Consider the following 17376-nt stretch of genomic DNA (forward strand, 5'->3'; position numbering starts at 1 on the left):
AGGTGCCATAAAAAATCCTTCATACATGCACATTTCTTTGCCATAGGTTTACGTACTTGATAATGCCAATCTTAATTTTGGAAATATAAATGGTATTCAAATTACAGTAGAGAAATTGGGAGTGACATACCTTATTTTTATCAAGGTATATTCGCAACATGGATATATCCGTGCTCGGAAAACATTAAACCATGCACTTTGGGACATCCATCCATACTTAGGTCTACTATTTTGTTTGGATTTAAATAATATGCTGGTGGAGTCTTTACACATCATGATTGTTAGACGTCAAGCTGCAAAATTTTGTTTATACAAGTCTTACACACATTTTTTGAGATGCAGATGAGCCCTACTTCTCTCACTTGGGAAGATAGATCATCCCCAATTAGTACAAAAGACAAAGGTGGAGAATTAAAGGGAGTGCAACCATTAAGACAATTGTGGCATAGCACCAATGATTCTTGCCCATCAGGATTTATTTCTGTGAGACGCATCACAAAAGAACATCTACAAAGGGAAGCTCTTTATAAGCAAACAAAGTATAAACAATTCCTCACCCCCAAAGTTGGAGAAAAAAAGCAAGAACCCCCAGCAATTGCTGGGCATGAGGTTAGTAAATTGATTTTGTAATTGCAAGAAAAGTTTCATTCTTTTCTATTACAATATTTACAAATTAGTGGAATGTAATAATCAACCTTTCCACAAACTTACTGATGTCAACTCCCAACTCCTTCAATTATTGCCGGCAAAAGACGATTTTATGAGCACATCCTTGCATGCTTGCTTAGGTACTTGTATATTCTATTGAGAACTTACATGCATGGATACATACATGCTTGCATTCATAAATATGAACATACATATCATGCATGGATATTTATGTATACACATGCTTGCATGGCAATATGCATATATAGATGTAGACATGCATATACATACATGAATACATAGATTTTACTATTTGTATATATGCATGTACACACATAAAACCATATGTTCATAATTATGAATGCATAAATAGATGGATGCATAAATAGATACTTAGGTGCAAAAATATGCATGCAAAGATACATCTCATGTCTACGCACAAAAAATGTACCTTGGGGCAATTAATATATGTGAAAGTGTTCAAGGCCTATTTGAAAAATCCCTTATCCATTATTTTTTCATAAATAAAATATACCCTTTTTCTATCCAATATGTGAAGAGCATGCTTGGATCATGGATGCAAAAGAATATGAGCAACTACAAATTGCATCAACTATGTCATTAAGGAAAGTCCACAAACTCCCCAAACTCCATAGTTGATATGGCCACTCATTATGTCTGTATAAGTCAAGTAAGTTTATCAACAATGATACAATTTCCACACTTTGTGATCTATTGATACATACAGGGGATTAATTTCCACACTTTGTGATCTATTGATACATACGGTCTATGATAGTATATATGTGCACATATATGCATGTAAGTATATATCATACACGTATTTGTAAGTGCACGTGTGCATATATATGTAGTTATGCAATAATGCATGCATGTTTATCATATGTAGATGTGTATATATGGATACTGCGTGCATATATTTGTCTATATATATGAGACCCATATGAGAGGACATGTTATTATACAAACATACTGTTGTGCCTATGCATGGATGCATGCATATTGTATGTATATTCTTGTTTGGATATGAACATACATATGTATGGACATGTAGCTATGTGAATATACATGTATGTATTTACGTATGCTTATCCATCATACCATAGATATATGTTTAATTTAAGCAAAGCCTATTCACTTTTTTCTCCATGATAAATATGTTTTGTGTGAGTGTGCAAGGCTCTTAATCCTAAAATTTTACTAGGATCTTGAAGCAAACCTTAATGTCATGTGCTCATGGAAACGTTTGCATAGAAACCTTACTTATTGCTTGAGTAAATGATAAGGTTATGAAACATAAATGAGGTGCATATGTCTAAAAGTTCATAGCTTATGTAGCTACACTTGGTTATATTATTAAAGCACTAAGAAAGATTTACAAAATAGGTTCATATTTTAACTATTCTAAACATATGTTTATTTGAAGTATGCGGTCGAACAAGCAGTTGGAGATTCCTTCTATGGGGCAAGTGGCATTTTCAATTTGTGGAGCCCACTTGTAGGTTCTACTGGAGAGTTCAGTCTAGCGCAATTATGGCTATTTCAAGGCTCATACCAAGAGGAAAACCTTAACACCATTGAAGTGGGTTGGCAAGTATGTTTATATCCTCTTTAATCACCAATATTGAAGCGTAAAACATTAGAAAGTAATACTATAACAATTAGCTCTTATTGACAAGTAAAGGGAGCATAGACTAATACAATGGTTTGAATAAATCTTTCGTTTGTCATGAATTGTAGGTTTGGTATGGCAACAATTACCCACAAATATTTGTATATTGGACAGTAAGTGGATCATTTTCTTATAAAATATGTTTGCCAAGAGGCATCTTCCTATTTTCTTTCTTCGTCTATTGGATGTGAATTCAAACGCACCAAAGTATATAATCTCATTGTAAATAATTCTACCTAGAGATTGAACCATATGAAGAATCCTAAATAATCAATACCATCTAAATAAATAGTAAGTACTAAATATTTGGCATCTAATCTATTTAGACTCATAAACATTTCTTTTTGGTTTCCACTAGATATCATTCATATTTTTCATGCTAAGAAATAATGATTCACAAGTTTTTCATTGACTTTTCTTTAGTCTAAGAAAACTACCATTTAATGTCTACAGAGCGATGCATATAATGATACCGGATGCTACAACCTTCAATGCTCAGGTTTTGTACAAACCAGCAATCAAATTGTACTTGGAGGAGCATTATCCCCTGTGTCAGCTATAGATGGTCAACAACAAGAGTTGAATATCTTAGTTTTCAGAGTAAGATTCTTCCCTCTTTATATTATGGATACATGTGGATAGTGTGTGCACCTCATAAGAACACACATTATATGCATGCATGCCCACAACTTGCACAAGTAGTCTTCTATGCACAAACACATGCATACATGTACATACATATATACTTTACTCAATACAATCACATATACTTACATTATCCTTGATTAGATATAATTTGATTATTCTTATTTTTAGAACTAGCCTTCTCTATGGCTAAGTTTACTATGAGAAATGATAGAAATTTTTTCACTTCTACTTATGTATTCCTACTTACATGTGCATGTTTTGCATGCACCTACCCTTCAACATTGATGACATGCTACGGTTGGCATGAGTTGTTGTCACTGATTGGTGAATTTGACTAATTTAATATCTATTACATAACCCTTAATTGCATCATGTAGCTTGAATAAATAAAGTACTTGTAATTGACTTGTAGTCCCCTTGTAGTATCATGTAGGTTTATAGGATATAATTCTTCATCATTGTAGACACACACAAACACACACACACACACACACACATGCAAATATGTTTACATATGGAAATAACCAAAGAGTACCAAACAACCAAGATAAACCAGAAAAAATATTTTTCTCACAAAAACTATTGTTTTACATGTTGAGATAAAGCCTCACAAAATGTGTGTGCATCTTGTGTATGGGCACACTCCTTTATTGGTTACTAAGTTTACAATGCCATGTAGGAACCCTCAAGTGGAAATTGGTGGTTATCTATAAATGGAGAGTATGTAGGGTATTGGCCAAAGTCCATTCACACTCTTCTTCAAAATAATGCAAGCACTTTACAATGGGGAGGAGAGATAGTAAACAATGAAAATAATGGGCAACATACAACAACACAAATGGGCAGTGGCATGTTCTCTGAGCAAGGTGTAAATAAGTCTGCTTATATAAGAAACCTACAATTTGTAAACTCTAACTTCACTTATCAAACTCCAATTGGCTTGATACCTATCATTACCAACACATCATGTTATGACCTTGAGCTTGGTAACTCTAGTGATTGGGGTTTGAGCTTTTTCTTTGGAGGTCCTGGAAGGAACCTAGCTTGCCCCTAATTGAACCTACATGTATACAAATAGATAAATCTAGATCTATATCTGATACTACCACCTCCAATGGTACTTGTATATTGTGATTTTTGGAGAAAAATAGAATATCAATGTGTCAAACTTGGGGTTCTAGATATATGTTTGCATATCTACTACAATGCATGAATAATGTACCTAAAAATTTATGTATCCATTTCTAAATAAACAATGAATGAAGTAGATCATGAAATATAATTTTCTCATCTAAGGAAGCATCACACTAAGATTGAATCAAGAGTTGAGGGAAAACAAGATTAAATGTTCAAGATAGAATGGAGAAGAATACAGCTTCTTTACTACTTGAAAAATATCAAAAAATTAAGTAAATCATGTAGAAAAATAATGTAGGAGTAAATTTGAAGAATTGCATTATAAAATATACATTAGCACATACTATTTGCCACATAAATTATGAACTCTAGCATAGAGTTCTTTCTTGCTATTGTAGTCAATATCCTAACATGTTGATGTGACAAGGATACTTCCTCTTTCATAAGTTTTAATTTATGAAAACCTCTTCAATTGTGATAGAAACATTCCAATTGGATGCCAAGTTTTCCAATAGCTCAATAGAACCACCCAATCTTCCAAAAACTACCACACACACGAGTCGAGGGCTATTTGATCTTCCAAACTACTTGTAGTGGTTGCATGGACTTAACCAAACCGATCTTGGTCATCCTGTGCTACTTTAGTTCCAGTTCATGTTGCACTCTTTGGAGCGAGCCTAACATGAAGCATGGAAGAAATCGTATTGGTCCATCGAAGTCACTACAAGATATAGACCTCATACTGACATTCAAAGCAACGCAAATGTTCATCAAAAAAATTGCCACATCGTCTCTAAAAGTGTCGATATAAGCATCTCTACAAAACCATCGCTATTTATGTTGCTATTTTTGTCGCTTTTGCGATGCATATAGCGGCTTTTTACGATGTATATTGCGATGCCAATAGCGATGCATAGAGGGAAATTAGCAATGCTAATAGTGATAGTTACAGAGAGAAAAAAATTGTGGCAGGGCAACAAGCTACCCTGCCACATATAGCACCATGTGTTGTATAATATTCTACAAATGAATTACATGTTGGGTACGTGGCAATGGTCTTCAAGATGAGCGCAAAATGTACATGAACCCACAAGACTAATATACAAAATAAGTACAAGATCGCTGATGAAAACTCATGATATTACATGGAACCATGGAGAGAGAGGAGAGCCAAAACTAACATGAAATTCTATCAATAATTATCGCAAGATACAAAGGATGATAAGTACATCTAAGGAATAGTACATGGAAGTTGCCTGCATAGATTAGAGGACCAAAAACGAAGAGGGTGTGCGCTCCATGAATCCAAGTGCAAGCTACAGATCCTCGCCATCAGAAATCCTGACACAAAGGAGCTTCGAACGAACTCTTGAAAATGAACAACTACACATCAGACCACCATACATAATGCATTTTTTAAAAATTAGTAACTACAAACAAGAAATATGATTGAATTACTGGGCTGCTTTTTGCATATAGTCTATTGATCAGTGCAATGAGACCGTGTCTCTCTGCATATCGAGTCTCCAAGTCAGTGAAATTGCAGTTTGTGATGGAGTTTTGCAAAGAAAACAAAATACAACTGTTAGAAACATGATTCTTAGTACAAGTGATATTGCAAATAAGAAAGCGAGAAGAACAAAAGAAAAACTTACAAAGTCCTCCAGATCAGTCTTGTGGCCGCCACTCCCTAGATGATGCATGACCCTGCCTCCAATCATGCCCTTGCTGCCTCCCACTCTGATGTTGCCAACATCATGGAGAATCTGTAGTCTCCTCCCTGTGTCTCCACCAATCATTTATGCCTAGCCACTCAGGCTTTAAGGCATCACTCTTGAGTGCCTTCCATGTGTCCAATCGTCTATATGACATGTATGCATGTACACACTCCATCATCCACCCAATGGAAAACCTCTCTATTGCTGCAGTAGGTACCAACAACTCCTCGTGCAAGGATGCCACTATATAGTCCTTGCTTCCCTTGGGTATATTCTTCCAATGGTCCAGGACATTGCACCGAAAAACTTGTTGGCACAACTCTCTAATGCAAGACATCACCCTCCTCCCCTCATCATTCATGATCATAGCACTTGTCATGTCATCTGTGAGATATCCATAACCCTTTGGGGTACGTCTAAGGTGTGTCCTCTCCCATCTACGATGCGCTCCTGGGCATGGTTGAATCTCTAGTCTCAGCTTGTACCACATGGAAACCTTTAAATAACTTACTTTAAGCATGTCCCTTGAATTCAAAGGAAAGAAAGGCATTATAGTCGGCAGTCTGTGAAGAAAGATTAATAATAATTCGTGGTGATCATACGAGAGTGATAATTCAAAGTGTCGGAATCAGCATGAGCTTGTTGTTGAGGATGTGTGGTTAGTGTCTCTGGCTAGAGCATCGACGGTAGCTAATTTAGACACTTCAGAAAGAGAAACATGTCTTTCATCTCTAGAAGACAACAGCCTCCTAAGCTCCTCCAATACTATCTCTGTGGTTGTCATGAAATTCGCCGACTTACCAACTTGGAATATGTCAAATCTCAATAAAGTCAGCATTACAATTTTGTAGCAGCCAATATTGATTTCTCCACGTTATTACAATCAGCTCCAAAGTCTCAAACTCTATAAAAGACTCACTACTCCTTATTCTGAGCATCAACCCAGATTGGCACTTGGTCGTTGATCAATAGCTGATGAAGAAGTCAAAAGGTTGCTTATTATTTTAATTCACTAGCTTCTTCCATAGGTAATTGACTTTGTATTGCTGCTGTAGGAGAGGCCACGACACAGCTTGAATGACGTGCTGGAAGCAGTGCTCGACGCACTCATAGTAAGGGTTTGATGCGTTGATGCATTCGAGATAGACTCTATTGAAATTCCCACAACTGCAATGTTCCTCATACTGCAGCATGAATCTTCCTCATGTTGCCTCCACCAATATTACATCGATTTGTCCAACAACGCAATTTTCTTGACTATGCTTCTTCTTCTAAGAGTGCCCATCAGTCGTTCATTTGCAGAAGTAGCATCAAAAGTTCAGCCTTATCACCCTCATAAAAGCTATCATAATCAAGTACATACCATACAATAGCCTATTTTTAAGAGAAGCTAATAACCAAGATTGTTGCACTAAGGGTGGTCAGATTTAATCAAGGTTTAAGTTTCTTTGAAGGAACTAAACGCAAGGCACTTTTATAGACCGGACGTTCTGGATGTAAAGCATGTGCATCATGTTGATGTTTCATCTATGGGTATAAAACACTCTTCCATCACACAAAGTGCAATAGCAAGATTGCAATGGTAATTCACTTCTCAATAGATACCAAGAGAGGCCATTGTTCAAGATATATGTAATCCCAATAAGCTTTGTCCAAATTGAATATATCTTTTTACAATGTGGCAATGTGGCAAGTTTTTACATGATATTGATGCTCACATTGAAAATACTTTTTGTAGAGCTGATTTTATTATGGCTGGTATTGCAGAAAGAGCATTGACACTTTGTAGTCTCCTTTCAGGATATCTTGTATCTGTAACAAGATGTGTAATAGGTAGAGGGACATTGGTCACATCATAGCAAGTTTCCACCATCTTCATAAATTTCGGATGTAGCAATACTCCACTTAAATGTCCATGACATGAGCGAATAACTTTTAGCTTTTGTAGACTGCTAATCTTGCATATGAAGAGACATATCATCTACACTGACAACTTCCAAATTACAAGTCACATGGGAAAAGTTCAAAGTGAAGGATCAACATTAAGACCTTTTTCTTTAGTCCTTGATTCTTCAAAGCGGATACCTTCATATGAACCCTTAGGTTCACTATGGTGGACGTGCAACATCACGACATGGGCCATCTTATCTAGAGACATACGTGTGAATATCTCCTACAACTCCTCATCGCTCATCCCTTGACTCATCCTGCTCTCCAAATATCATTAAAGGTAATCTGCACAGATAGAAAATGATGTTAGCATAATCAATATAAAGATTTAAGTAAAGCACAATAATATAACTCTTGAAAAAATGATGCTACTTAAAATGCATATTATAAAGTACCCTTAAAAGTGATTCATCAACTATTTGAGTAGCCGAATGCAGCAAATATGACCTGGCCTATGGTCCCATGTCAATCTCCTAGCACAACTCCGCGTACACTAGAAGGTCTATAGAAGGTCACCACCACAGAAGGAGGAGTCCACTTCATTCTCAAAGAATTCTTGGCCTCCTATCTTTCCATCATCGTACCCGAATCTGCCTCCTCTACACGCTCCAAGCCCTCTTCAACCTCCACCCTCTACAATATCAACTCCTCCACCTGCACTCTCCTTATCTATGCTAGAAACATTACTTTCATCATACATTCTCACACTCTGAGGAGTTGACCGCACAACATACCACCATCGAGGTTGTCGAGGGTTTGGATGATAGAAACTTACCTGTTCAAAATCACATATAAGAGCGATTCAACATTTGTGATTGTTCTATGTCATGAAAAATTTTGAAAAAAATAGTTCATGCACCTATTCACAATGGACTGACAAGACAAACGTGTCACGCAGATCCATCTATCTTTTCTTGGAATCTATTTCCAAAAATCTAGATGGACCTCACGGAATGGTTGCGCTAGCTCCTTCCAATACCACTTTGAACCACTGTACATCGAATATGATCATGGAAAAGCTACAATAATCAATTGAGATAACACTTTGAAAGTTCCCAAAATCCTCCATCTCATCTATAAATGTATTCGGATCCATGGCTCGCCGTTGGCTCTCTTGTTCGAACTTTACCATGACACCACAATCCATTGTGGAGTGCATTTTGTCGATGTGCTCAATGCAAAAATGTTGCCCATGCGACCACATCGCACTATAGATTTTATACTATACATTGAAATGGTTAGATTAGTTGTCATATATAAAATCTAGATACGATAGCTTATAAAACAAGCAGTCACCTTCGAACTACATCCCCTCGAGAATTTCCACTCCTCAGTAGTAGAGATCTCCACCCCTTCATGAGAAGCTGCAATCAAAGCTCCAGGTAATAATCGCATAGACATAAACCGCGGCATCTCCTCCATGCCCTTAGGATATCGAATTAGTCAATGGCGCATATTGTGTCAAAATTTTGATCACGCTTCTTCCTGATCTTTCTTGCCGTGCTCATACCTAGCGAGCCATGTTTCCATGGATGCATGATGCAACATACAAAAACGATTCACTTTCTTCTCCATTGTAGCATGCATCCTTTTTTCTATCGCATTTTCAACCACCACATCTCCGATCATTCTATCATCGTCCTTTAGTGACCATAGTATATTGTTGTTTGAATCCACCATTGATAGCCACTATGAAATATGCACTAATGCTTCCGACACCAGTCAACCTTCAGCCATGCTATCTTTTGACTGAGCTTGTTGTTGCACAAAGCCTTTCAAGCATGAAGTGCTCTAAGAAGAACATCCATCACGTATGGACGGGTCCCGCAATCTCCACTTCATCTACAATATGCACTAAGAGGTGGATTTGTATCGTGAGCATGTTGGTGGGCAAGTACTTCTCAAAGACATAGACCGCCCCTCCCCACCTTGTGGATTCAATAGAGGATGTCTTTATCTCCTTCTGTGAGATCCACTGCACTAAATTTAACAACCTGTAAATCACCCCATGTATTTCTACAGTGAGGTATCTTGCAATCGCGATCAATAGTACAAATTGCTACAAATGAAGAAGTGTTACAAACACTGACTAGACACTAAATAGCAAAATATGTAGGCCACTTACAATCAAGGACAGTACAAACCTGACATATCTTATGCTAATCATGGGATTTTAGCCCTAATAGTTGGTCGTCTTTAGAAAAAGTAAATCTGAGGAAACACATCATACCCGTCAGGTTGTAAATAGACTTGATAATTTGTTTCACAATGTGCTGTTCTTTAGTAGATAGAACCCAAGGAGCGTGAGGTAGTTACAAGTGACCATCAATAATCGCAAAGCATCTCCATCTTGCCTACCTCCTTCAAATCCATTCATGCCCCTCTAGTGTCTCTCTTTCTTGTGATGTGATCCCATAATAAATTGCTCACATTCTTGAAAATATGTATGAGATCCAACAAGTGGTTGATCTATAAGTGGGTCCAATACAGCAACTTGTAGAAAACCAAGAACCATTGCGTTCCCTTTGGATGTGACTCCGTGTGTGGACCATTTTCAACTTGCACAAGCTTTGGGCATTCATTCCTACCAGAGGTCATCCAAGAAAGCTTCCCTCAGTTCATGACCCTCAAGCAAGAAAGGGGCATGCCCTTGATATACCATCTTCTTCATGGTTTGTGACCATCAAGAGTCAAATTGTGGCCCACACAATGGATATGCATGATAACCTGAGGTAACCATACCTATCTCAACACCCTGCTTAGTTAACACAAACTTGAACGAGCTACGTTGGATATCACCAATGAGAGTGGAAGCCTACTTACTTGAGCACTCCCTGAATCTTGGAAAGTCATGCACGGTTCACATGAAAATGGCTCGTATATTGGCAGACTGTCAACCATTGTGCTTGCTCATATCTTCCACAGTGATCCCCTCCTCCCACAAAATCTTAAGCTCATCAACTAATGGAAGGAGATAGATATCCATATTTTTGACTTTGTAGCACCCAGAAATGAGCAAGCTAAGGATCAAATGTCCTTTCTTTGTAGAAAGCCTTGGTGGAATGTTGTAGTTAAGAAGGACTATAGGCCACACACTGTAAGAAGTTCAGCGGAGACCAAATGGGTTCACACCATCCATAGCAAGACCAAGCCAAAGATTCCTTGGCTCTCATGCCAAGCCTAGAAAGGTAGAGTCAATGTGGCTCCATGCACATGAATCTACTGATATTCATTGGACTCCATCTATGGATCTATTCTGTGCATGCCACGTTGTCAAGCTCACCATGCCCAATGTACGAAACATGTGATGTATACGCGGTATGAGTGGAAAGTTTCTAAGAACTTTCTAAGGGATGGTTTGCCCTTGCAAGTCTTGTCAATACCTATGAGCACCACACTTTGGACATGTCTCCATAGTCCCATAGTCTCCTCGAAACAACACGCAATTGTTGAAATATGCATGGATATTGTTGTAGTCCATGCCAAGATTTCGTAAAACATGTCTCGTACCATCACGAGACTCAAACATTGTATTTCCAAGTGGTAATTTATGATACTTTAGTAACTTGAAAAAAAATCATAAAACGCCTTTAAAAAGCACAAGTGTTTTTTATAATGGAGTGTACATAGAATATACATGAAAAACTCGATCAAACTCACATCGCTCCACCCATATTTTACTTGCACACTTAAGAGTGCAAGTAGCATCTTCAAGCGAGATACTCGACACCCATTATATAATGATATGGACGCTTCCTCTCTTAGAGGATCAGATGACTCGCCATCCATGTGCATCAATGCATCGATCATTGCCTCCATCTCAAGCTCCAAGATTGGAGGAAGGTCTGAAAGGCTAATTGTCTCCTCTGATATCAAGGGTGTAGACTAAGTCATTCCTTTCAATTTGTGGATTGGCTCAGGTACACCATCCATCGCATGCCCATGAACTCTTCTAATTGGCCACAATAGGTGCATTCCTCCTTGGGATGAGATGTCACCTCCCTGTATAAATTTTATTGGCATATCTAAGTTTTTGTATATGATATTCAATTAGTTTGTGAATGTAAGGCATGATTGATACACACTTTTCTTACCATTCGCTCAAAGTATGAGATTGCATGATCAATGATCTCCGATTTAGAACTAGTCAAAGCGTCGTACGTGTTCTATAGACAAGCAATGCTTTCATCTGATTGCCAGCTTACATTGAAAGCAAGGACACGGGACACGCTGATTAAGATACGCCTCGCAATCTTGGACATCACGACCATCATCCTTTTCTATTTGGTTTACGTTACAACAAACAAGAGGTTTTTGTTCTCTTTCTCTTTTTCTTTTTTTATTTCCCTCCCTTCATCCTTCTTTGTTTCTCTCTCCCCCTCTCTTTCTATAAATGTTTATCTCCCCCATCTTCCCTCCCCACTCTCACTTCTCTCTTTTCCTTTCCCTCCCTTCTTTTCTCTATGTCTTTCTCTCGTTTCTTCTCCACTCGCACTTGACGCATCTTATTAAAATCAAAATCAAAGATAGAAAATAAAAAACCCATCACACAATACATTGAAAGACTCTCCCCTCTTCATGCCTCTCTTCCCCCTCTGCCATTCTCTTTCTATCATTTCGTTCTTTCTAATTCTCTCTCTCTCTCTCTCTCTCTCTCTTTGTTGCTTTCTCTATCTCTCTTTTTCTCCTTCTTTTTGTCTCTTTTTCTTCCCTGCTCTTTCTAGATCTCTCTTTTCTTTCCACTCTCCTTCTTCTCTTTACTTCACCCTTTTATCCACCTCTCCCTTCACTCTCTGTTTCTTTTTCGCTCCCCCCTCTCTTTCTTTCTCTCTTTCTCTTTCTTTGTTGCCTCTCTCTTTGTTTCTCTCAACCCTCTTGTTGTTTCTCTCACACATTCTCCTCTCACCCTCCCTTTCTCTCTTTCTCTTTCTCTCTTTTTTTGTTATCTTTCGTCTTTTTTCTCTCTCTTGTTCTCTCTTACTTTTCCTTCCTTCTTCTCCCTCTCTCCTTTCCTCTCTTTCTCTCTCAATGCATCTCATTCTCAAGAAAAACAAACCAAAGAAAAGAAGAAAGCACAAGAACAAAGCAAGAAGAGGCATTGTACCTATTGTAAAGGCCCGAGGATGGATTCTTCATCTCCTCTTGAGATGCCTCCTCTTTCTCCCTCTTGCATTGAGAAACTCTCCTCTCTCTCTTTCTCTCTTCCTCTCCCTATCCCTCCCAAATCCATGATCTCTCTCTCTCTCTCTCTCTCTCTCTCTCTCTCTCTCTCTCTCTCTCTCTTTGCCAGCAAAATGTTGCACTGGAAATTTCGACGCTTTTTTTTCTCAGAGCTGCATTAATTTGTGACACAAATAGCGACGCCATTGTTTTTCGTCGGAAATGACCATTGCTATTTGTCTATTCCCTTTTAGTGAGTGGAAATAACTTTCATGATCTTGAGGACTATTAATCTATCACCTCTTTTTTATTAAATAAGTTGCTCAAATGTCCTAATTTCCAATTAGAATAGTTCAGCTAATTCTTATTTATGGAAAACCTACCCAACTTATCAAATCTACCCATCTGTAAAATATATTCATTATCCCTTCTTGGGTTCCACCCCATTATTATCTAGAATTAGGCCTTTCAATGCCATCATATTGAGCTCACAGAGATTTTGTCTGAAGTCTAGGATTGACTATGAGGATTACTCTATGACTTGAGAGCCTCACTAGTTCTTGTGCCTCCATAAAAGAAAACCTTTCTTTATGGAGAATTTTTATCTCAAATATTGGTTAACGCTCTAGGTAGCTATTCTAGGTCTTGATGACAGACTCTCATCAAGGATCTTGAGGAGGTGCAATTCCCAAAATCAATTATGTATGGTTAGTTACAATAGAGTTTTGAGAATATAATGATGCATGGTTAATTAGAGAGAAGGATGTGTGATTAGTTAGAGTAGAGTGTCAACAATGTTGAGATGGCAAGTATGGACCACCTAGTTAGATGGGCCTACATGTCTACTCTTAGCATGTCAGTGATTATTATGATCCTCACATATCCACTAACTTTTTGCTTATTATATTTGGTTTGTTGCAGCTACCTACAGTTGGCATAGTGATAGGGCCAATCGATTAGTATACTTAGTTATATAATGTTTGACTTAGTAAGCCACTTTCCTTTATGTTATATCTTATATATACTTTGTGCACATTATATTATGTATGAAAGAAGAAGAAGAAACTAGTTAGAAAATTTTGGTCTCCATCTCTCTTCTTGTATTCTTGAGTGATCTTCCTCTTGTGTGGATGATGTGTGTTTGGCACAGTAGTTTAGGCAAGTCCCCCCACCATGTGATTTGTGACATGGTATTAGAGTACTACCACTAAGGGAGGGTGGTTTTGAAGGCTAAATTGAATGAGAAGAAGCAAATATTTGAGCAAGAAAGCAATGGGTAATAAGCTCTCCCATTCTTCCACTCTTTCTCTTGGATAGTGCATATGGAGGCATCAAAAGCAAGGCAGAGCAAAAATCTTAGATTTCTCTAAGATTTGGTGTGTGAGTAGAGTACTCTATATTTTGTAGATAAGGCCTTTAGGGCTTGCTCACTTTTGCAAAAAACTACAATCTGCATCAAGCAAGTTGATACCAGTTGTACCATAACTAAACACATGGCCTTTTTCATATACAACATAATAATAACCACAATCTGCAATCTATATACAGATGCCCACCCTGTCTTCAACCCATCAAATACCTAAACCTTATAGATTCAAAATGTATAACATGTGCATTTGTAAATAGCTAATGCAATTGAAACTGCAATGTATCCAAAAACTACTATTGAGACCACTAGTAGGTCCAAAGTAGAGGTCAAAATTACCTCAGATACCAAAGTCGTTGTGGTAAAGCCCTAAAGGGCATATTTGAATATATAGATGTTTTTTTAGCCTACCAAGTTTCACTAAATCAGAGACTATAACCTTGCCAACCTTAGGATCCTCCTACGGCTATAACCCAAGGTAAATTAAGCAAGATGGAATACCTTATTACCCGTTGCTTGCTTGCTTACTCTCATGCTTCAATGCCTTCACCTCAACCTTCAATCAAGCTCCATGCAGTCATGGGATGGCTTTGATACCATGAAAATGGACAAGAGGGGAGAGAGGTCAAGAGACCAAGAGCACTCACACAAAAATATTGGAGACTTAAGCACATAGAGAGATAGGATTGGAATCTTATTCTTCTTTTTTCTTCTTCTTCCACACAAAAAAACTAAGTCTACAACATGATAAGAGACTAATATGGGACTACCATAATGTATATACATATGATCAATAAGTGCGAACCTAATAAGGAAAGAAGAGGTGGCACAATGAATATGCCATAACCAAGGATAAACTATGTGGGTGTAGTCCACAACTGTAAAATCACTAGTGTATCCTCATGTAGATTCTCTAACATGCAAGTGAATAATATCCTACCACATCACTATAATACATGTAGTAGATGCTAGCTCATACAGAGCTTAACATGTCAACAATAATCGTGATTAGCTAGCTCAAGATTTCTTTACCAATCTTTTTTATTGCCCTATTGGTGGCAATTATGGTGGCCCACAAGTAGAGGTGCTTATGAAACATTATAGAGTCTTGGAGTAGCAAAACATGGAGTTTCAAGATCATGTTCGAGTTTTGGAAGTGGATGGCCTCTAATTATTGGTTGATATGGAGGTTGAAGTGAAGTATTTACTAAAGCATATCCTAGCTCAGAAGTGAAAATCGGTGGCCATCATATGTAGTATGCTATTGTGCCTTTTCCTACTACTTTTTCTGAACCAATCCTAAACTTGAAAGATCAATCTACTTGATGGGCAAGAAGGTTGTATCTAGGTATCAAGCAGTAGTGGTTCTCCTAGGAGGATTCGTTGAAAGCACATTAGTACATGCAATTTTAGCCTAAAGTGAAGGAGCAGCCACTAGGTGATGATTTTGACCCTCTTTTGATCCTTCTCGAGATGTCTGAAAGCATTCTCAACTTGTGTAGTTGTAGGGGCCACCTACTCAGTCCAAGAATATGTCAATAAAGCACCTTCTATGGATTTATACTCTAGAGGATGAGTAGATGTGCTAATTTTAATGGATGGATCATTTGGAGGAAAGTTTGGTATTAGTGTATATTCAATAGAATGATCCCTAGTAGAAGGTTTGACAAAGCAAAATTATTCTTCTTTAAGTTTCAAAACCTCCATTATGGAATTTTATTAACTTATGGCTACAGCACCATCATCTGAATAATCATCTACCCTTGTTAACCTTATCACAAGAAAAAGTGAAAAAAGTGAAAAAGTGCAAGTCGGGGCCTAAACGGAAATCAAACACAACAGAAGAAGTAGGAAGGGAAACGGCCCAAAGCGCAAGGAAAGCCTCAAAAGCTAAGTCAAAGACAAAAGTGCATTTTTAAATGCAAGGCACCCCTGAAACTTTTGTAAAAGATCACTAGGCTCCCTATTGTGCAAATTATAAGGGTAGACGGGTAGTAGAAAGCAAGCTAAGAAGATAGGAGGACAATAGGAAAGAGGGCCTAGGGCCACAACTGGGCCATGTAAAAAAGGGGATGACCACCCAAAAGGGATTAGAGTTTTGTATATAAACTCAAAAAATGAATGATAAGCTCATTCTTTGGTGTGTAGCAAATGTGATCTCTTCTTCTTCTCTCCTTCTTGCTTGCTTGTGTGTGCTTGGATGACAGAGGGAGTGTCAGAGTGTGAGGGAGTGAGTGTGTGAGTGTGTGAGGGTGAGGGATCAAGGAGAACAAGCTCTCCATCATCTCCTCTCTTCTTCTCTTCTCTTCTCTTCTCTTCTCTTCTCTTCTCTTGCACGTGACTATGGAGGATGGACCTTGAAGGTGAAGGCTTGAGGTTGCTTGAGCTCACATCTAGAATCATGGAGCTACAGGGTTGCTTGAGGGAGAAGGCTACTTATTTGGGCATCAAGATAAGCTCACAATACCTCCGTAGGATCGAAGGTGAGTCGGCTAGGTGAGAGATAGCCATTTGTGCTCGCTTGAAATGCTTAAAAGAATAAGTAGTCCGTGGGTGTTGGTGGTTGAGCATGAGCTCCCATTATAACCCTATTGCCACCCTTAACATGCCTACCAAGAGGCCATCAAAGGGTTTGGAATTGGCTTGTCCCTCTCCTAGTTTCCTTGGTTCTAATTCTTGGTCATGTTCCTAATATAGTTCATCCTCTTGGTTTGCATCTCCCTTAGTAGTAGATTAGGATGAGCCTTCTCTCGATGGTGAAGGCAACTTTCACAATTAACTTTGAATGTTGTCTGCCCCTATTAGTGGTGGTGATGATATGAAGTCATGGACTAGAACATTCATTGGCCCATATAATTCTATCCATGAGGAGCGCTAGTGGATTTGAATCCATCAATGCATGCTATGTGTTGGGTGTTGTGGATGGACCAAATGTTGAGGAGTCAAGAGATAAATGTGAAAGAGTTAAGCATTATGTCTAGAGTCAATGAGTCTTCTATTTTGAATCATGCCTCTAATCACAATGATTTCTCTTTCTTTGTGCAATGAAGTAATGA

General features: G+C 38.0%; 1 protein-coding gene across 1 annotated transcript in view; it reads left to right on the forward strand.

The window, feature by feature from the left end:
- The window catches only part of LOC148025984 (protein neprosin-like), a 4993-nt gene extending 889 nt beyond the window's left edge, over positions 1-4104 (forward strand). The window contains exons 2-7 of the mRNA XM_087692038.1: positions 1-2; positions 343-609; positions 2096-2263; positions 2410-2454; positions 2795-2941; positions 3669-4104. The exon at positions 1-2 is cut by the window's left edge and continues 85 nt beyond it. Of these exons, the coding sequence (XP_087548164.1) occupies positions 1-2; positions 343-609; positions 2096-2263; positions 2410-2454; positions 2795-2941; positions 3669-4043 (1004 nt within the window). The 3' untranslated portion in view covers positions 4044-4104. The remainder of the gene's footprint in view (positions 3-342; positions 610-2095; positions 2264-2409; positions 2455-2794; positions 2942-3668) is intronic.
- Positions 4105-17376: the final 13272 nt, after the last annotated feature.

The sequence above is a fragment of the Lygodium microphyllum genome, chromosome 14, assembly GCF_053477565.2.
Source record: "Lygodium microphyllum isolate KBCC chromosome 14, Lygodium_microphyllum_v1.1.10, whole genome shotgun sequence".
NCBI lineage: Eukaryota > Viridiplantae > Streptophyta > Polypodiopsida > Schizaeales > Lygodiaceae > Lygodium > Lygodium microphyllum.